Here is a 20358-nt window from a genome sequence, read left to right as displayed (position 1 = left end):
TTTTTTTGTTCACTCATTTATCCCTGTCTTATAGGCAGTTGCCACTAAGAGCATAATTCTGCGCTATGTAGTACCTGACACCTAGCCTTAGCTTATACATTTCCAGCCTTCCTATATAGAGTGACCCCACTGAAAGGCAGTATACAGCAGGGCTGGTCCCTACAGGCTCCACTAGCTTTATTTATAGGCTCTCTATACCACTTTATAGGTACAGCCTATTCTATATTGCTTTCCCCATTTGGTTCATAGTGGTTGTGGTATATTAAGTTTCCTTTCTCTATATGTATATATTTGTCTAGGACCATACAGTTGTTATGGTGCCCATAATAAAGTTGATTTTTTAAGTTTGCCATATCAGTTAGAATCGTCCCTGCAGTACCCTTTTCCAGTGACCCTGAAGCTGTCCCACGGCTTGGGTTCACGTTTTTTCTTTTTGTATATATACAAGGGTTATGCCCTCCTGGGTCTGCAGACACACTCTAGTTCCCACCAATTGGGAACACTTGCACTAACGTGCCGTTTTCTTACAATCCTCCCAGAAGCCTCAGGGGACTGACTCCAGGCCGATCACCGCGACCATGCTGGAAAATATGCTTGGGGCCCTGCAGAAAACAATCCAGGCGGATGTGGCCTTACTCCGGGCAGACATTACAGGCCTGGTAGGCCGCATAGGGACAGTGGAGACCACCTCAGAGCACCTAACCCAGCAGGTAACCCAACTTCAACAAGAAGTACAAACCCTCACCAAGAAACAATCGGCCTCAGACCTCCGATTTGCCGCGCTGGAGGATTCTAGACGCCGAAACAATCTAAAAATCCGGGGAATACCGGAGAGTACTCCCGCATCTGAGCTCCCGCACCTTCTACGGAGGCTCATAACCCACCTGCTAGAGCCCAAACAGGCTAAGAACCTCACTCTGGACAGCCATTTCAGAATCCCAAAACCTAATAGGGCACCAGAGCAGGCGCCCAGGGACCTGATAGTGCGGATCCGGACAGGGGCTGACAAAGTGATGGTGCAAGCAGCTTTGAAGGGGAGCACACCACTTAGCTTCGAAGACATGACGCTTTCGTTCTTCGCCGACCTCACCGGCGACACGCTACACTGGCGCAAAACGCTACAGCCCCTCACAACTGTGCTCCGAAGCCACAACAAAGAATATAGCTGGAGATCTCCACGCACCCTAAGAGTGAAAAACGGGGAAACATCGTACTCAATCTCAGAAATCGCAGAAGCTCCAGCGCTACTCACCAAGTTGGGAATACCAGAAGGCCTGCTGCAAACTTCCCACACCCACGAAACGATGTTGTCTACCCACCGCTGGAACCCGAACGCCATAACACCGTTCTACCCGAAGGAGAAAGCACCCAGAGCCCCTAACACGGCAAAACCCTGAGGCAGCAAGATGACGTGGAGAAACCCACGCACCACTATGTTATAGACTACAGTTAGTCAGCCATAGCCCACCCCACACCGATAACCGAATTTAGGGCACAGGGAGTGCTTTCACATAGGCCCTGCCACCATGACCTACAGACCCATAACGAGGCCCAGACACAGGCAGGCACTAGTCAGGCACCGTACCGGTAAACCTCTCTACCCTTCCTCCCCCCTCCCCCCCCACCTGAATCCCTATAGACCCTCATGACCGGCCTCCCCGAAGAGCAAGAGGTGTAAACCTGTATTCTTACCATATGTCTGGTAGCTGAAGTCATTAGGCTTAAATGAAGAATGCAGACACATCAGATAGAACAGCCGTATACCCTACCTATAACAACTAACAGGATAGACTGGAAGGTATGCTAAATGTTGACCTTTATACTACAGCCGTATACCCTATCAGCCGTACAGCCTATTTTTTACACTAGGGCCGTATACCCTATCTATAGCAACTAACCGAATAGCCTAGAATGCATGCTGAATGTGGCCTTTTACACTACAGCCGTATCCCTACCGTTTATACTATGGCCATATACCCTATCTATAGCAACTAACCGGATAGACTAGAATATATGCTAAATGTGGACTCCTATACCACAACCGTATACACTATCAGCCGTATCCCTATCTTTTATACTAGGGCCGTATACCCTATCTATAGCAACTAACCGGATAGCCTAGAAGGTATGCCAAATGGGGACCTTCCTACTACAGTCGTATACTCTATCAGCCGTATACCCTATTTTTCACACTGTGGCCGTATACCCTATCTAAAGCAATTAACCGGATAGACTAGAATGTACGCTAAATGTGGCCTTGTATACTACGGCCGTCTACCCTATCTTCTATACTAGGGCCGTGTACCCTATTTATAACAACTAACCGAATGGACTAGAATGTATGCTAAATGTGGACTTTTATACTTTATTAATACCGCAGACAGAAAGGACAAACCGAATCCTCTAACCATGTTTAGCCTCTCCACTGTTTTCCTGTTTTGCTCTTTTGTCTTATTATAAAATACAAAATTTGTGCTGTATATCGATTAGCCACCTTTTCACTATAATGTTTATACCAATTTTGTTTGTGAATGTTATTGTGGCTGAGCAAATATGATGCTATATCAAGCACAACAAAAATAAAGAATTAAAAAAAAAAAATAGTATTTTATAAAGATGGTATCTTTATGAAATACTCATTGTGACTGAGTTGGAATTTCACTTAAATTTCAACCCAGTCAAGAGAAATACAAAGACAAAGTAGGAACTACTTTGTCTCTGCATTTCTCCTCCACCTGACATTTCTTGACCCAAGGTAGAGCTAATTTCTTAAGACCTGCATCCTCAAACCATGACGGCTGCAGGTTGTCTGGGTCTATGGAGACGCCTACAGTCCCCATAGGCCTCAATGCTTTACTCTTGTGCATATGTGAGAGTACATCAGTGACGTCAGAAGCACCAGGAGCTGAAGAGGAGCAGTGCTACCAAGATGGCACCCGCAAGGGGCAGGTTCAGGTAAGTAATCTCACTCTTACCTGCCCCTGTGGCCATCAGACCACCAGCAGTGATGTCACCTCAAGGGGACTTTGTGAATTTGCCAAGTCCCCCGACGGTGACAGTACCACTTTGAATTTGAAATTCACTTTGATTTTACCTTGAATTCTCTCTATTTAGTGAGTATCCCTGATAGGGAGTTGTAGTGAGGTGGTCTAAAAAAATAGTAATTGCCAACCACTTTTAGTGAATAAACAGTCTCCTGCCCAATATCTACAATATTAGAAGCAGCATAGTTACCTTCCAAGCAACAAATTCTCCAGAGGCCAGAATGGGTCAGCCCTCCTGGATCTTTTTTATCTTTCAATGTTGCTTCCTCACTCGATATATTAGTAGTGTTACAAATGAAGGCCCTGGCATACAGCCAGTAATCGGTTCCTATGGCGATTGTCATAAGCCCAAATGCAGCAAAAGCTCCTACTGTGGTCATAAGAATCTGAACCCCTTTCTCACACCACACCATTCTGCCTTCATTCCACCTCTTCCACGACTCCAGGGTGACAGGTTGGGGAGTTTCTGATTTACACAAAACAGTTTTTCAGGTGAAGAAGATCTGTATCTTCTTAGGTCAGTGATGTGCTCTTTGGTACCTTCTACTTTCTTCTCCTGTTGCTTTTGTCCTCTATTGTCAACAGTAGCTCAGGTGTTTTTGCCAGATGACAATGGGGGCTACTGACTCACCCAGGATTATTTTCTCAACAAGGCTCAGATTTTGTTCCATTGACTGTGTGGACTTATGTCCATTCGTCTTGGCATCAATTTAAAAGGAATAATACGGGCATCATAACATCCTAAATAAGACAAGAAAATATAAAATTACATATTATAGTGATTAACCTTGAATTATTTTTACGGTATGCTGAAGGTATCATGATTATTTTTTACCATAATAACTTTAAAATATGACCTGCATAGAGATTCCTGAAGAATCTCTATCCAAATAAAATCAAACATATTCATTCACGCTAGGCTAAAACATGACATTTGAGAAGCAATAATAGTGTTTATATTTTAAATGGACATTTTAATCACTACCTGGTAATTAAAATGTGGTTTAATAAATATTGTTGTGTAAGAACATTTTCTGCATACATGGTTTAAGAGATATCACACATTTATGTGGTCATCTGAAAATTAAATTCTGTAGTATCACTATTTAAATGTAAAAAAGAAAAAAGTAAAATTCAAGAAAAATAATAATCAAAATATTAGCTAGAATTTCCCCAAGAGTACACAGGTTTAGGTGTTATGGGCAATTATATTTATTAACTATGTCTAAACCTGGCCATATACACCCAGTAAAGTTTATTACCAAAATGAATACTGATCGATGCACAGTGCAATTTATTGCGAAACCATCTGTGTGCTGTAAAACAAGAGCAAATCAGGTCTGCTTCAATGAGAGGAACAAATATATCAAGAGCCTGACATTATTGCGCATAGGATTTTTCATCGAAATTGCTGCTTGCACACTGCTAATTAGCAAGGTACATTGGATTTTCAATAAAGTAAATGCAACGTAACCATTTTTTTATGACCATTTGAAACGTGTTTCTTTAGTCACCTTTTACAGCTTTTCTGCTTTAAAGTTGTGTATCCAATAGATCATTTGCTTTATTGTGTTAACATTTGAGAGAGCAGTAATATAGTCTTATTATTTTAGCAATTTTTATTACACTTATATTTATTGCTTAAAATTGTATTTATTTTTTTTGCTTTTTTTCATGTCAAGGCTCTTTTCATAATTAAAGACACAAACATATCCACAAATGTTAATGCTGGAGCTTGTTATGTGGGTAAATGGGTCAATAATGACCATATTTTAAAAATATCTGTCAGCAACCGTTAAAGTTAACTCCTTAAGGACGGCAGGCGTTCTATGCCGTCCTTTTTGGGGTGGACCTAAACGCCGGTGGACCGTACTACTTACCGGGTCCCCGCCATTCCCTCACAATCCTGGGGGCTACCTGGAAGCTCAGACAGACCCGCTCTGCCTGATTCGGCCCCCCGGCCATGTGATCGCAGGGTCCTCGCGATCACATGGCCGGAATAGCCGGCTTATGCAGTGCCTGCAGGGGGCCTGTCTGAACTATCAGACAGTCCCCCTCATGCCTGTAAAAAAAGTTTTTAAAAGTTAGTAAAAGTTATTGAGCAGTTTTAAAATTAAATAAAAAATTAGAATATATATATATATATATATATATATATATATATATATATATATATATATATATGATCTAAGTACTTTTATTAATGATGTATGTGTGTATGTAAAAGTACGTAGATTATATATATATATGTAAAAGTGTATTTTAATATATATATATATATATAAAATGATATATATTAATATTAAAATACACTTAGAATGATGTTAAATATATATATATATATATATATATATATATATATATATATATATATAATTATATATAATATGTATAAAATATAATAAAATTGAAAGAAATAAAAAAATGTAAAAAAATTATATACCAGTTTTAATTTGTTCTAACTGTATTTTGATATTAATATACATATATGACATTATAAATACATATATGTGTGTGTGTGTGTGTGTGTATTTGTGTGTATATATATATATATATATATATATATATATATATATATATAATAATTTATATATATATATGTATATATATATATATATATATATATATATATATATATATATATATATATATACATATACATATTAAAATTCTACAAATATATTTATATAATTTTTATTACATAATTAAGTCATTTTATTAATTACAATCTGAGGGATCTGCCTGACAACCCAGGCAGAAAGTCCAGAGAATTTGGCTTGCAAGCCCTGTATTTAACATAGAAACATATAATGTGGCGGCAGATAAGAACCATTCGGTCCATCTAGTCTGCCCAATTTTCTAAATACTTTCATTAGTCCCTAGCCTTATCTTATAGTTAGGATAGCCTTATGCCTATCCCACGCATGCTTAAACTCCTTTACTGTGTTAACCTCTACCACTTCAGCTGGAAGGCTATTCCATGCATCCACTACCCTCTCAGTAAAGTAATACTTCCTGATATTATTTTTAAACCTTTGTCCCTCTAATTTAAGACTATGTCCTCTTGTTGTGGTTAACCCTGTAACTTTCCAAGACACCATGAAACCTGTACATGCGGGAACTGTTTTACTCGGGAGACTTCGCTGAACACAAATATTAGTGTTTAAAAACCATGAAATGTATTACAACGATTATATCGTCAGTACAAAAGCCGTTTTTTGCATTTTTCACACACAAACTGTACTTTCACTGACGATATAATTGTTGTGATGTGTTTTACTATTTTTAAACACTAATATTTGTGTTCAACGAAGTCTCCTGAGTATAACAGTACCCCTCATGTACAGGTTTTATGGAGTTTTCAAAAATTACTGAGTCAAATTTCCTTTTTTTTCACATTAAAATTTGCCAGATTGGCTATGTTGTCTTGAGACAATATGGTAGCCCAGGAATGAGAATTACCCCCGTGTTGGTATACCATTTGCAAAAGTAGACAACCCAAGGTATTGCAAATGGGTCATGTCCAGTCTTTTTTAGTAGCCACTTAGTCACAAACACTGGCTAAAATTAGAGTTCAATTTAGTTTTTTGCATTTTTCACGCACAACAAATATGAATGCTAAATTTGGCTAGTGTTTGTGACTAAGTGGCTACGAAAAAAGACTGGACATACCCCATGTGTAATACCTTGGTTTGTCTACTTTTGCAAATGGTATGGCATCATGGGGGTAATTCTCATTCCTGGACTACCATACGCTCTCAAAGGCAACATAACCAGTCTGGCAAATTTCAATGTGTATAAACTGAAAAATGTCATGTGCTATATTTGACCCTGTAACTTTTCCAAACACCATACACCTTGTATATTGGGGGTACTGTTTTACTCGTGAGGCATCGCTGAATACAAATATGTGTCCCTTATTGCAGTAACCGCTAACAGTGTTGTGATATTCACAGTTAAAAAAATACAAAAAATTTCTGATTTCTCGATTTGTTTTATATTCTTATTAAATTATGTTTAATATACAAATATTTGAAGTGACATAAAAGCCCTGTTTCTCCTGAACAAAATGATAAATGAATGTATAGCTGTAGATTTGATATTACTACAAATGGAGCGAGCGTTCCAGAGTGCAAACTGAATTTTGGTAGAGGAGGATAAACTGCAGGGTATTTGGAGGAGGTTTGCATGGTTTCTGGTTATTTTAGTGTGAGCAGATGAGATGAGGGGCCCTGGGTTGGGAGAGACGTCCCCAGCTGCCAGAAGTAGGAGGAGAGATAGTGACAGGAGGTGTGAATGGGTTTTATATGGGTGGCGACTACTCACTATACCGCCCCCCTACCACCTAACAGCTCCCTTACCCACCTGACAGCTCCCTTACCCACCTGACAGCCCCCCTACCCACCTCACAGCCCCCCTACCCACTATAGAGCCCCCCTACCGTCTATACAGCCCCCATACCCACTACACATCTCCCTACCCACTACACATCTCCCTACCCACATCACAGCCCCCTATCCACTATACAGCCCCCATACCCACCTCACAGCCCCACTACCCACCTTACAGCCCCACTACCAACCATACAGACCCCCTACCCACCTTACAGAACTTCTACCCACTATGCAGCCCCCTTAGCCACCATACAGCCCCCCTAGCCACGTCATATATATATATATATATATATATATATATATATATATATATAACAGGGGGGATGCACTCACCTAAACATGCATAAATTATGTACATGTAGATTTTTCAGTTGTTCCCCGTTCCACTTTTTGTCACTTGATCTGTGAAAATGCACCCTTTAGTATATTGCAAAATATATACATAATTTATTCCATGTATCCTCAATAGAATCTGTTCAACTCTCGGGGTTTAAATACCTGCAGGGTTGACTCAGTCCTTCATCCTTCTGAGGTAGATAAAATGAGTAAGTATATTGGGTAAGGTAACATACCCCTACATGTTGGGCTAAGGTTACATGTTGGGCTAAGGTAAGAGCTGCAGACTCTAGGAAGTTTTTGCAATTTCGTAACCAGTACCTGCTGTTTTTGTTTGTTTGTGTTTTGTTTTGTTTTTAGCTCTGTATATATCTCATAAATTTGTTTGTTGCGAAATAAATTAATAAATAAAGAAAACTATTCCACAATTGAAATGACTTAAAAGTACTCTCTTTTGTGCATCAAAAGATATGAGAAAGCCTATATGGTTTAGACATTGTATATCATGCCTACTGTAAAAAAAAATTTTTTAAACACAAGTCATATTTATTAAATAAAAGAAATATGTAAACATAATAGCAAATATCCAGAGAAATAATACCACATGTCGCTAGAGCAGGTTTGTCAACCTGAGCCTCCCCAAATGCTTTTGGAGAATAATTACTGTAAATCCTTTCGAGTTCATGAGTGGTAGTGAATAATTGGCAATTCTATGCAGAAGAAAACTGCATGTGTATGGGTGCAGAGGCTGCTTTGTAGCCCGTGTGATATTGCATCAGCCACAACATTAAAACCACTTTCAGGTGAAGTGAATAATATGGATTATATAATGACACCTGTCAAGGGGTAGGATATATCTGGCAGCACCCACAAAATGAAAAGTATTGTGGGATGTTCCTAGTATGCACTGGTTAGTGGTTGTCATTCCTTGTACTTACCAAAAGTGATTTAAGGAAGGATAACAAGTGAACCTGCGTCATTGATGCAGGAGCGAAGGCTAGTCCATCTGGTCCAATCACACAAGAGAGATTCTGTAGCTCAAATTGCTGAAAAACCTAATGCTGGTCATGATAGAAAGGTGACAGAAAGCAAAGTGCATCACACTCTGACTGGTCAGAATGCCCACGATGACACCTGTCCTCTGCAAAAAGCGGCTTCCGTGGGAACTTGAGCATCAGTACTGGAGCATGGAGCAATAGAAGAAGTTTGCTGGTCTGATGAATCCTGTTTTCTTTTAGATCAGGTGGCTGGCCAGGTGAATCTGTTTACATGGAGAGAAGATGGAAGCAGGATGCACTATGTGAAGAAGGAAGGCCGGTAGAGGCAGTGTTATGCTCTTTGCAATGTTCTGCTGGGAAACATTTGGTCCTGGCATTCATGTGGCTGTTACTTTGACATGTACCACCTACCCAGATATTTCTGCAGAGCACATCCCTTCATGGCAATGATGTTCCCTGATGACTGTGGCAACCGGCCACACTGCACAAATTGTTCAGGTATGGTTTGAGGAACATGAAAAGGAGTTCATGGTGTCGTTTTGGCTTCAAAATTTCCCAGCTGTGAGATGTGCTCCAGAAAAAAAATCCAATACATGGATCCACCTTGCAACTTGCAGGACTGCTGCTCATGTGCCAGATACCACAGGGCACATTCAGAGGTCTTGTGAAGTAAATGCCTAAACACATAAGAGCTTTTTTGGCTGGATGAGGGCCACATAGACCATATTGGGCAACTGGTTTTAATGTTGTAGCCGATCAGTGTGTGTGTGTGTGAGTGGTTTGCGGAATTGTGAATGTTATGTATGTGTGTGGACTGTGTGTGATATTATATGTTATATAAACAAACAAAACACATCTTGTGCTCATAATAAATACTTATCAAATATCAAAATCTGTACAATTAACACAAAAAAATCTAGTGCAGACCATCTGGTTCAACCAAAAATAATGGTATATTGTGATTGGACTCCATGTCCCAGAGCTGTATCAACCTTGACGCTGGGTGAGAGAAGCACCTTTTGAGAGGAGCCTGCCCAAAATAGTTTCATGAAATTAGGCTGTGCGGTCGGTCTCTTTCGGGAGTACAAAATCCAACAAAATAAACTGTTCATGCATACGTTCCCCCAGTGTCTCTTGTTCAGGAGTTTGTTCCCACTGAACACTGCTTTCCTCAGACGACTAGAGCCGAACATAGGGGTGAGTGGAAGTCTCAGCGGTGTTCGTGCCGTCTAGTGTCCGATAATAGTTCCATGCACTTGACGACCAAACACCGCTGGATGCATTCGACAAAACAAGATGGCATACGAACGGCGGCCACCCAGCTGACCACTTAAAACGTTCAAGTGTTTGCGGTTTAGGAAGGTGTTATGGAGGTCGAGTGGGTCAACTTGCGCCACACGACAGTTCTGGGTGGTCTAGGTGTTCGGTACTTAGTTCAGTATACAAACCAGATGAGGCAATCCATTTAGTTAGGTTCATATGCTGATCAGTCAACAAAAACGTAGTATTAAGAAACAGGGGGATCTGTTACATCATCTATGTCAGTTTGTGAGTTGTATGTGGAGGCTGCTTGTAGGGTTGTGTGTCTGGGATCTGTCTACTGTACCCAGCTGGTACATTTGTGTCGGGCAGACTTACATGTCAAGACACCCCATGTGCCACATGTTTCTGACCCGTACTCAAGTCAGATAATTAATTTTAATGACTCACCTAGTGAGGCCAATACGGTAATAAAGGGGACCTGTCACTTCTCCGGAAATTGCATCATTGAATAAAACATGAAAAAACATAACTTCCATTAACAGCACCATTTTCCTTGTTCCTGTTTTACTCCTGATCCTCTCCATACTAACTGCGGACACAGATTATAGCAGTGATTGACAGAGAGCCATGATGGAAGAGCTTAGTTTAAGAATAGAAGTAAATACAGCATTCTTGTTTTCTACATGTAATTTTATTTTCCAGAAGACAAGTCAATATAACAATAACAATTCTTTAAATAGGCAGTTTCACTTTAAAGAATAAGGAGTTTGTAGTCAGTAACAGAAGCATCATTTATGGTGTTTACTTCCTTGATAATCCCAGGGGAACTACATTAATTATGGAAGAAAATTTACAGATTGGGTAAAATGATTCCAGTTTATCAACCCTTTTAAATTATTGTGAAAATTGAATTTTAAAATGTTTGGTTTATTAAAGCTCGAGGGTTTTGAGGGAGTGATTAGAGCAATAAATCTATCATTTTAAAAACGCAACAACCGTAAGGATATGTATACAAATTATACAATTTGAGTACTTCTTTAATTATCTGTCACGTGTTCATATGCACATAAAAATGTGATTAATGGCATTTACTGTCCTGACATGAAAAGTTGTGCTGAGCAGCAATCAATCCACTGGAGGGTTTGTGCTGGGCAGAAATAATGCAAATAGGAACCTGGTAACTGCCTTTGGGGTCAAAGGCACCGGCCTTTCAGATCCACAGGTGGGGTATTTAGGCCCAGTTCTTCTCTTGCTCTGTGCCCTGTCGTGGTTTCCCTTGTGGTTGTCCGAGAGCGCGTTATTGATTCTGTTTTTTCTAGTTATTTGACTTTGGCATTGATACTGACTTCCCTGGCTTTTTCCTTATCGTTGTGTCTCTTTCTGTATCCCTTGACCTTAGCTATTTCTGTCTATTCTTTGGTACGTTAGTCCGACCATTCTAAGGTCCGGTATACGTTACCTATCAGTCCTCTGTGTTACTCAATTCTACGTGCTGGATCATACTGTAGTCCTGACATTATCTTCACACTACAAAGGTGAATTTGGTGAGGGAACGTCAGGGTGTAGGCCTGGGTTAAATTGCTTAGCAGATTTTGCTAAGGGAAAATCCGTTAAATAAGAAAATGCCGTAGGCTCCTCAAGAAAGTTGTCATGGTAAAGTTTTAAAGTGGCTCTGTCACCACAAACTTACTTTTCTCCTATTGTTTCCTCTTCTTTTCCTCTTTCAAAATCAGATCTTTTTTTAATGTCTGAGATATTTAGTAGCTTCTAATTTGTCTTGTTTATATTCCTTACACTTGACACACTTGATTAAAGGGACACTATAGGCAACCAGACCACTTTAGCTCATTATGCCTGCCCCTCTTATTTATGCAATGTAAATCATTGCAGTTTTAACCCCTCCCTTTATAAGACATTGGAGGAGGCGGAGGGCTGATCCAGCGCCAAAGGAGATTGACGATAAAATCTTGTGAGTAACTAAAGAGTTTGTTAACCTTTAATTGGCATGGGGAGATATGTTTTCCACACACTATAAAATTCCTTTAAGGCAAGCTCCACTTCCTTTAAAACAGGCAGTAAAGATAACCTTAAGTTCCACCCTTTGTCAAGATTGTCAAGCATAGGACAAATAAATAAGACACAGAAGTCCTTTTACTTACTTATGTTTTAAAGAGAAATAGAGCAGAAATTAAGAATGGAAGCACAGATTCTGAAACAGAGGAAACAATAGAAGAATGGTAAGTTTCAGGTGACACATCCACTTCAAGGTTGTTAGAAAATACTTTTGGAATTTTACTTCCTGTCTCTTTGAACTCCACATCCACATTAACCTTTTAAACTCTACCCACTTAAAGCGTCACTGTCATCGCTGCATCTTTTTTTTCTATCCCCCCTCCTGACTCTACCTTTGATTGTCCCCCTTAGTCACACCTATAGGTCCCCCACTTCACCTTGTTTTATTGGTTTATTTTTGTCCTAGGCACCGCCATCTTAGTGTTCCCGAATGAATTGCCTAGCTCGTGCTGTGAAATTCGCACACATGCACACTTGAACACTAAGGCATTTGCTTTTGTCCGAATTCCAGACCGAATATTCGTCAATTAATCAGAAAGACAAATGAACACATAGAAATTACAAGAAGCAAATACCAAATTGCAAATCACTCTTAGTTTGTTTAGTTTATTACAAGGATAAACTTTTAAAATGATTTAGTATTATGAAATATTTTCTAAAGTTTGTAATATTTAGTTTTTTATATATATTGATATACTTTTTAATATGATTTTTTAAATATATTTTAATATATTAAAGAAAAGTATTTTAAAAGTTTATCCCATAATTTGTTATCATTTTGAATGCTTAGCTAACAATATTAAACAGACACTACAGTCACTAGACCAACTATAGCTTAATGTAGTTGTATAGTCAGCCCCTGCAGGCTTTTTGCAGTAAACACTGTCTTTTCAGAGACAAAACAGTATTTACATTACTGCATAGGGATTCCTCAGATGGCTACTAGAGGTGCTTCCTGGGGCAGTGCTGCATACTGGGCAGCATTGGCATTGTCTATACCCTCTGCATTGAGACACTGAACTTTCCTCATAGAGATGCATTGATTCAATAAGGAGATGCTGATTGGTCAGGGTAGCGTTTGGCTCTGCCCCCGGCCCACCTTCTTGGCTCAGAATTGACAATCTCAGCCAATCCAATGCTTTCCTATGGTAAAACATTGTGATTGGCTGAAATAATCTGTTCTGATGATGTCGGCCAAGGAGGCAGATCAGGAGCAGAGACAGCACCAGCAGACTGGAATAAAGGTAATATTTTGCTGTATTTGGTGGTGGGGGGCAAGGTGGGAAGACAGGAGGGGCTAGGTAGTATTAGTACTCGGTAGTGTATTATACATGTGTCTTTAAATTGAGGCCTCATCACTCACATGGCACCCAATGGGTATCTCATTCTGAAATAGGCATATCAGGGGTCTTAAAAGTGAGCCCAAAAGTTATTTAACCATTAACCTTGATAGGTCATTATTGCCAGGTTAACTATGCATGTTTATTATATTTCACAAGTTATATTTATGTTTCACAAGTTATATTTTAGTTGCTGGGCCTATTTGTCCATTACTTTGGTCTAATTGATTAGTTAATGTTGCTTGTACATGTCATCTAGCCATGAGGGTCATTTGTGTTGTTAATTTTGCTCATGCCCAAACACCTTTATTTGGGCTATTTGCTACAATAGAACTTCCAAGTTCTTGTTGAAAAGGTGTGGTTCCATTAAAGTGCTGATATCTCTTTGCGGAATTGCTCTTATTGAAACATGAGTGCTTAATGCAGGTGATGCAACTATTGAAAAAAAAACAAGTTTGCATGATTTATATAGCCACCAATCATATGCTCTCATACACTTGGTGCTCCAACCCAAAGAAAGGATCCACGAAAACTAATGAACCAAAACACAAAGCATGCAAGTGTTATTCTTAAATTACCCCTGTGTATTTAGCATTATATGATGTTGAATGAAGACATTCAGTAAATATTAAAGACTAAAGTTACTCACTTTTATATAGGCTTTTAGTGTGACAGTCTGTTTACAAGTGTTTTAAACTTAATGCAAGATATAGGGCAGTTTTTTACTTCTACAGTAATGGTAAAATAGTTCTCAAAGTATTGGGGTGGTGGAATTGCGATTGCTTCAACATCGGCAGGCATTACTATATTGATAAACAATAGATATGATGTTGTGATTTCTCTATTAGTTTTAAAATATGTGTACAACACTGTGCGTACTGGCATTCTACGGCTAATGGTTTAATTGTACCTAACCTAAACCCACCTATGTTTTTTTTCTATTCAGAAATATTGGTTACACTGAAATATTATAAAAAAATAATGAAAATAAGAAATGTAACTTGATGGCTTTTAAACACGATTCAATCTTATGACAATTCTCGTGCAAAATAGTGCTTGTAAAACAAACTTTTTTTAATAAGAAATATATAATCATGCAATATTATATATCAAACTTTATATCAGTAAACAAATTTCAAAAAAATGATAACCTGGCAAATTAAATAAAAACATTTAAATTTTTTAGTGAATACAACCCAAAAAAGTTTACATTTATTTCATAATTTACTTCCAGAGCTAATTTTTATAGGAGAACCCACGTTGAAGCTATGATTTAAGGAATCGCTTACTAAACAGTGACATGTAAGGAATTGGAAACTGAATTGCAAAATGAATTCCAAAATAATAGGATTAGATAAGTAAATAAGACCTTAACTTTATAATCTGCATGTCAAATATCTCTTAGTATTGATGCTCCTGCCTTGTTTTTCCCACCGACATGTATGCTTAGCTATACGGCAGTAATCTATAGCAATGCAGTGATTCAACATTTATGTTCAGCCTGTTATTATCTAGTTTGTTTATGTTTAAAAAGTGCACACACTCATGCCAATGTTAAGCCTGTATGTATCTATATGAACGCTGTTGTGGCGCTTGACAAAAACCTGTAATCAAAGAACAAGAATGCTCTCATATCTGTGCCACTGTTCAGCATGTTTAAATGCACGTGTATGCTGTTGTGGCGTTTGTGTATGTTTGTGTACTCACCTGCGCAACAAAAATAAAGAATTTAATAAAAAACTGACAAATGTAATTGCAAATGGAAATGTTCTAAACATAGAAAGAAAATGCCTTTGGTTGTGACATTTAACAAAAGAAAAAAACAAATCAATATTATTGATACATTAAAATGGCGGTAGCAGTTCCCTTGCATTCTGGGTAATGCCTTTTATGCATGGTGGTATTTATAATAAAATTATGTATCCTAAAATTCAAGGGTCTGTTTAAAGAATTTCTTAGAACATATTTATTTATCAAATGTAAAAAAAAAGAAACATTCATTTTGCATTTCTAGAATACAAAAGTATAAAACTCACATATCTTCAATTATAGATTACAATTTTATATACACATTATCTGTAGAGAGAGAACGGGTGACCAGTGCTCCAGCTGAGAAATTTATTTCTTAGCTGAATACTGGTGCTGAAATTGAAAGAAAGATAAGTAAGCCTTAGTCAGCTAAATTTAGTTTTGGGTTGCTTAGTCAGGGATCAAAATTTATACTCGCCCACTCACTGTAGGCGAGGGGAAATTTAACTACTCCAAGTGAAGATGTAGTAAAACGTTTTAAGTCGCTAAATTTTCGGAAATATGAGGCAGTATACCCAAATATCAGCCTGGACCATACTGCCAGAGGGAAAAAAAAACAAAATACAAAGAAATCTAAATGATTGCATAATTCTAATATTAAAAAATATGGAAGGCAGTGGGATATGAGGATACACACACATGTCGGAATACGTGATAGGAAATATATTATGATAGATATGGTCTACTTAGCACACTACATCAACTCATACAGTGAAGAATATGAGGCAAATAAAATATTTAGAGTCTCTTGCAGCCTATAGTTCTTTGTTATTTAGTTGCACTTGATGTGTAAATGTTTTTTACAAGTAAAAATGTGAAACAAAGTGTTTATTTTTTTAATAATTACATTTTTTAACCAATTCATAAAATTGTATCCATACTTAATGTTAGATAGGTATGTGTATAGAATAATAAATTAAAAACCCTTTAAAAAATGTATAATATGTATAGATGCTCATAAAGAGAATGCAGAAAAAAAAAAAAGAAAGAATTACGATGAAACAAACACACAGCACAAATTCTCAGTCAGAAGTTGGGCAATTGCCTGTGCCCTTAAGGGGTTAATTATTGTGAAGCAGATTTGCTGATCAAAGCACTGATTGTTTAACTTCCAAAACAACCAATCACTGTGCTGTGAAAAAGATGTGAACACTCAATCTGTGTTTTTTTTTTTTACATACTAGAAATCTTTTTTGATTTTTTTTGGTAACTTGGATATTTCTTTTATATTTTCATTTAGCTGCAATGGGATATGTTGAAGCTGAAGAAACACTTTAACAAGTTTTTTTAAAATAGTTTTACAGGTAATTTCTAACGGTCTAGAAGATTTGTCCCCCACTATTAACAATTAGTGTGATGGGGTAGGTATTGTAGGATTGGGGACACATAGCCACTCGGAGGGATATATATTAAAGGTACAACCCTGAAATAAAACAAAAATATTTGGTTACTGGAAATAAGAAACTAGGACATTATGTAATATATCACTTTTACTTTAAACTAAAATCTAAAGTATTTCAAAATCACTTTGTATTTGTCAGTTTCTCTTGTTGATAAAGGAAAACATTTGTGAACAAAGATTTACTCTAAATTGAGTTGAGCTAGATATCTTTCACTATTATTATTATTTTATTTATATAGTGCCTTCATATTCTGCAGCGCTGTACAATAGAGGGAATATAGACATATAATGAATATGTGCTGATGCAAACAAAATGACTAGGAAGAAAGGACTAGGAAGGATGGACTAGAGAAAGTAATAGAAAACTGGTGAAGCTGAAACCACCAGGCCCTCTATGTTTTATTCCCTCCTCATAAGCCCCTCCATGTGTCTCTCCCCCCTCTCCTGTACCTGCTCCCTATGGTACCCAGTCTGACTGGAAGTGCTCTCTCAGTGAGCACTTCCTGTTAGACTTCAGTCTGCTTGACCACACTACAGCACAGTGTTCCCCTCCTGCCGGTCAACTGGAAACCCCGTGCCCTGGGCCTGTGCGTCCGTGCACCAGCCCTGAAGTTAAGCTGGCCCACGGTTGCAGGGGTAGCAGCTGCAGCCAAACCCCTTGAAGTGACAGGCCTGGTAGCAGTTGTGACCCCTCCAACCCTATAATTGGACTGATACCCACATTTAATCATTATTGTTAAATTCTTGTGATATTTTGAAGGTACTTTTTAGAGATGCATACTACATGCAGGGTACATCATTTTGCTTTTCCATCTTGTATCATTCTTACTACACGTGACAAGAAAAGGTACCTCTGTGTCTACACAATATTTTTATAACCTTTCTCAAATATTGTAAAAAAAAAAGAAAAAAAAAAAAGGATGCTATATAAATACTTAAATTTGTTATATCTAATATGTTTTAAGGATGAATGGAAAAATATATTAAAGCTAGTTTACATAACTATATTTTATATAACTGAAAAGCAATCAATATACAAAACCACTATTTTTCCTACCTTTATGATCTAGTTATGCAGCCTGTTGCTCAAATCAATATTCTTTAAAAAAACAAAAAACAAAAAAAAAACATTTTTAGTTAAGGGGATAATATAGTGCGCAGAGACTTTTTGTTTATAGTTCATGAAACACAGCTAAATCTTTGACTCTCTGACCAGTCTGTGGCTATGCAGCCCCATAAGCAGTAAACTGCAATGCACTGTGTGTACGGACACCTTTCTATCATGGCCAGCATTAACTTTTTCAGCAATCTGAGCTACAGTAACCTTACTGTGTGATCAGATCACGTGCTCCCCACGTGCATCAATGAGCCTGCTTTAGTATGCGCTCAAATGCTATCCTTACCTTTTTGTGTCATTTTACCCCACTCCCTCTAGCATGTAAGCTCATTGAGCAGGGCCCTCAACCCCTCTGTTCCTGTGTGTCCAACGTGTCTGGTTACAACGACATGTCTGTTCGTTCACCCATTGTATTCCTGATAGGGAGTACAGCTTCACCAAACATCTGTTCTGTTGCAGTTTTCTATTATTTTCTAGTCCTTCCTTCCTAGTCATTTTGTTTGCATCAGCACATATTCATTATATGTCTATGTTCCCTCTATTGTACACGTGCGGAATTTGATGGCGCTATATACATAACATAATAATAATAATAATATTAATGCACTCACATGTACCGGTTTGTGCACGTGCTCTGATCTGTGGTGTGTGGAGGATCTCGAATTGCTGAAGACGCTGGTCAAGTAGAGCATGCCTACCACTTTGTCAGCCCATTTTCTTGCTTTCTTCACATGAAATTCAAGAACTGACTGTTCACTTGCTGCAATATATATATTCAATTGACAGTTTCCTTTGTAACGATTAATCAATGCTATTCACTTTACCTGTCACCACGGCCGGACTGGGGAAAAAAATCACCCCACTAAAAAAGGCAAGGTGCCAAAGTGCTTGTCATCACCAATGACAAGCACTCACCCTCTAAGTGAACATGTTGGTCTATGCTCTTCCAGGGCTGACCATATGCAGAGCACTGCTAACGAGCTCTTGCATAAGAAAAAGGCATTGTTTGTTCTGTGCAGCGCAAGCATTTTGCTTGTGACTTGTCTCTGGTGTCTCTATAAGTGGGATAAGAGAAACAAAAGTGCCAGGAAAGCATATTCTGCATGTGTTTGGAGGCTGCTTGTGGGATTGTGTGTGTGTGTGTGTGTGTGTGTGTAGAATGAGCAGATTGTGGTGTGGGGTTTTGAGTAAATAGGTTGGTTTCAGTTGTGTTGTGTAATATGTGTGGTAAGGGGCTGTAGTGAGTGATAGTGTGTGTGTGTGTGTGTGTGTGTGTGTGTATAGGGGCTGTAGTGTCTGTTGGGGTCCTTTACATACAGGGAATCTTCTGTGTGCATATGGGATCCAGCGTGTGCTTGTCAGGGGTGCAATGTGTGTGTGTGAGGGCTACAGTGTGTTTTTCAGGGGTGCAGTGTGTTTGTGAGAGGCAGAGTGTGTGTGAGGGGTACAATATGTGTGTATGAGTGAGGGCTGCAATGTGTTTGTGAGGGGTACAGTGTGTGTACAAGTGAGGGGTACAGTGAGTGGTGCAGTGTGTGTGTGAGGGGTGCAGTGTGTGTGGGTGAAGGATACAGTGTGTGTATATGAGTGAGGGGTACGGTGAGTATGTGTGTGGTGTGTGTTTGGGTGGGGTACAGTGTGTGTGAGAGGTATATTGTGTGTGTGTGTGTGTGTGTGTGTGTTTGTGTGTGTGTGTAAGAAGGGTACAGTGTGCACAATTTGGTCATTGATTGATATGGAACACCAAAAGAATAAAATTAAGAAAAAGGCACTTCTTAATTTTGCTCTATCAACTGTTTAGTATATAGCTCCCTTGTTTGGTAGCCTTAAACATGGCGGTCCCACATGAGGGTACAATATTATGGTGCTATCTAATAAACAGCTAAAAATGAAGATATTCCCTTTCTTAATTTTGATAGGTCAGCTGTTTAATAGATATCAACAGCATTGTTTGTTTAGTCAATATTACTATCCAACTATCTAACTGCCTGCGGGTTGTTTGGGTAGGCTATGAATAATAGGGGTTATACTAATAAATTGAGAATAATCAAGCAATTCCGTAAGCAAGATGGCTGAAATTTTCAAACATTATCAGGACTATTTACTAAAATGAGAAATGTCGGGAATTCAAAGTGGATTTCAAATTTAAAGGATCACTATAGGGTCAGGGACACAAACTCTATAGTGTCAAAACCACAATTTAACTGAGTTGCCCCTTCTTCATCCCCCTTAAAACGTACAAAAACTTACCTTATTTCTATATGCTAGTGCTGGCACTAGCCCCACCCCCGCCCCCAATCCGCCTCCTTGGCTGACATCAGAATTGATCATCTCCGCCAATCCAATGCTTTCCCATAGGCAAAGCATTTGATTGCCTGAGATCGTCATGGGTCGGTGCATGGGCGGGGCCAAACACCAGCTTGGCCAGTCAGCATCTTCCCTTAGAGATGCATTGATCACTTCACAGTATCTTATTTTGTTCTGCACTTTCGTAGGACCTCACCTTGCTCTTTATCCTTCAATTACCTCCATGACTTGGAGACTGGTTAGTTCCCTGCATGTTTTTTGGGACTATCATCTGT

The 20358-nt window shown here is 38.6% G+C and overlaps 1 protein-coding gene across 2 annotated transcripts in view; it reads right to left on the bottom strand.

Annotated features, from left to right (window-relative positions):
* The window catches only part of CACNG8 (calcium voltage-gated channel auxiliary subunit gamma 8), a 102708-nt gene that overhangs the window by 38570 nt on the left and 43780 nt on the right, over window positions 1-20358 (bottom strand). For both annotated transcript variants that reach the window (XR_010085986.1, XM_063436040.1), the window contains exon 2: window positions 3235-3785. Coding sequence is in view for 1 of the 2 variants with exons in the window: in XM_063436040.1 (XP_063292110.1) it covers window positions 3235-3457 (223 nt within the window). In the remaining variant the exon portion in view is untranslated. The remainder of the gene's footprint in view (window positions 1-3234; window positions 3786-20358) is intronic.

This window comes from Pelobates fuscus, chromosome 11 (genome assembly GCF_036172605.1).
Source record: "Pelobates fuscus isolate aPelFus1 chromosome 11, aPelFus1.pri, whole genome shotgun sequence".
In the NCBI taxonomy this organism is placed as follows: Eukaryota; Metazoa; Chordata; class Amphibia; order Anura; family Pelobatidae; genus Pelobates; species Pelobates fuscus.
The sequence above is the reverse complement of the archived record's forward strand: the minus strand, read 5'-3'. Positions and strand labels throughout refer to the sequence as shown.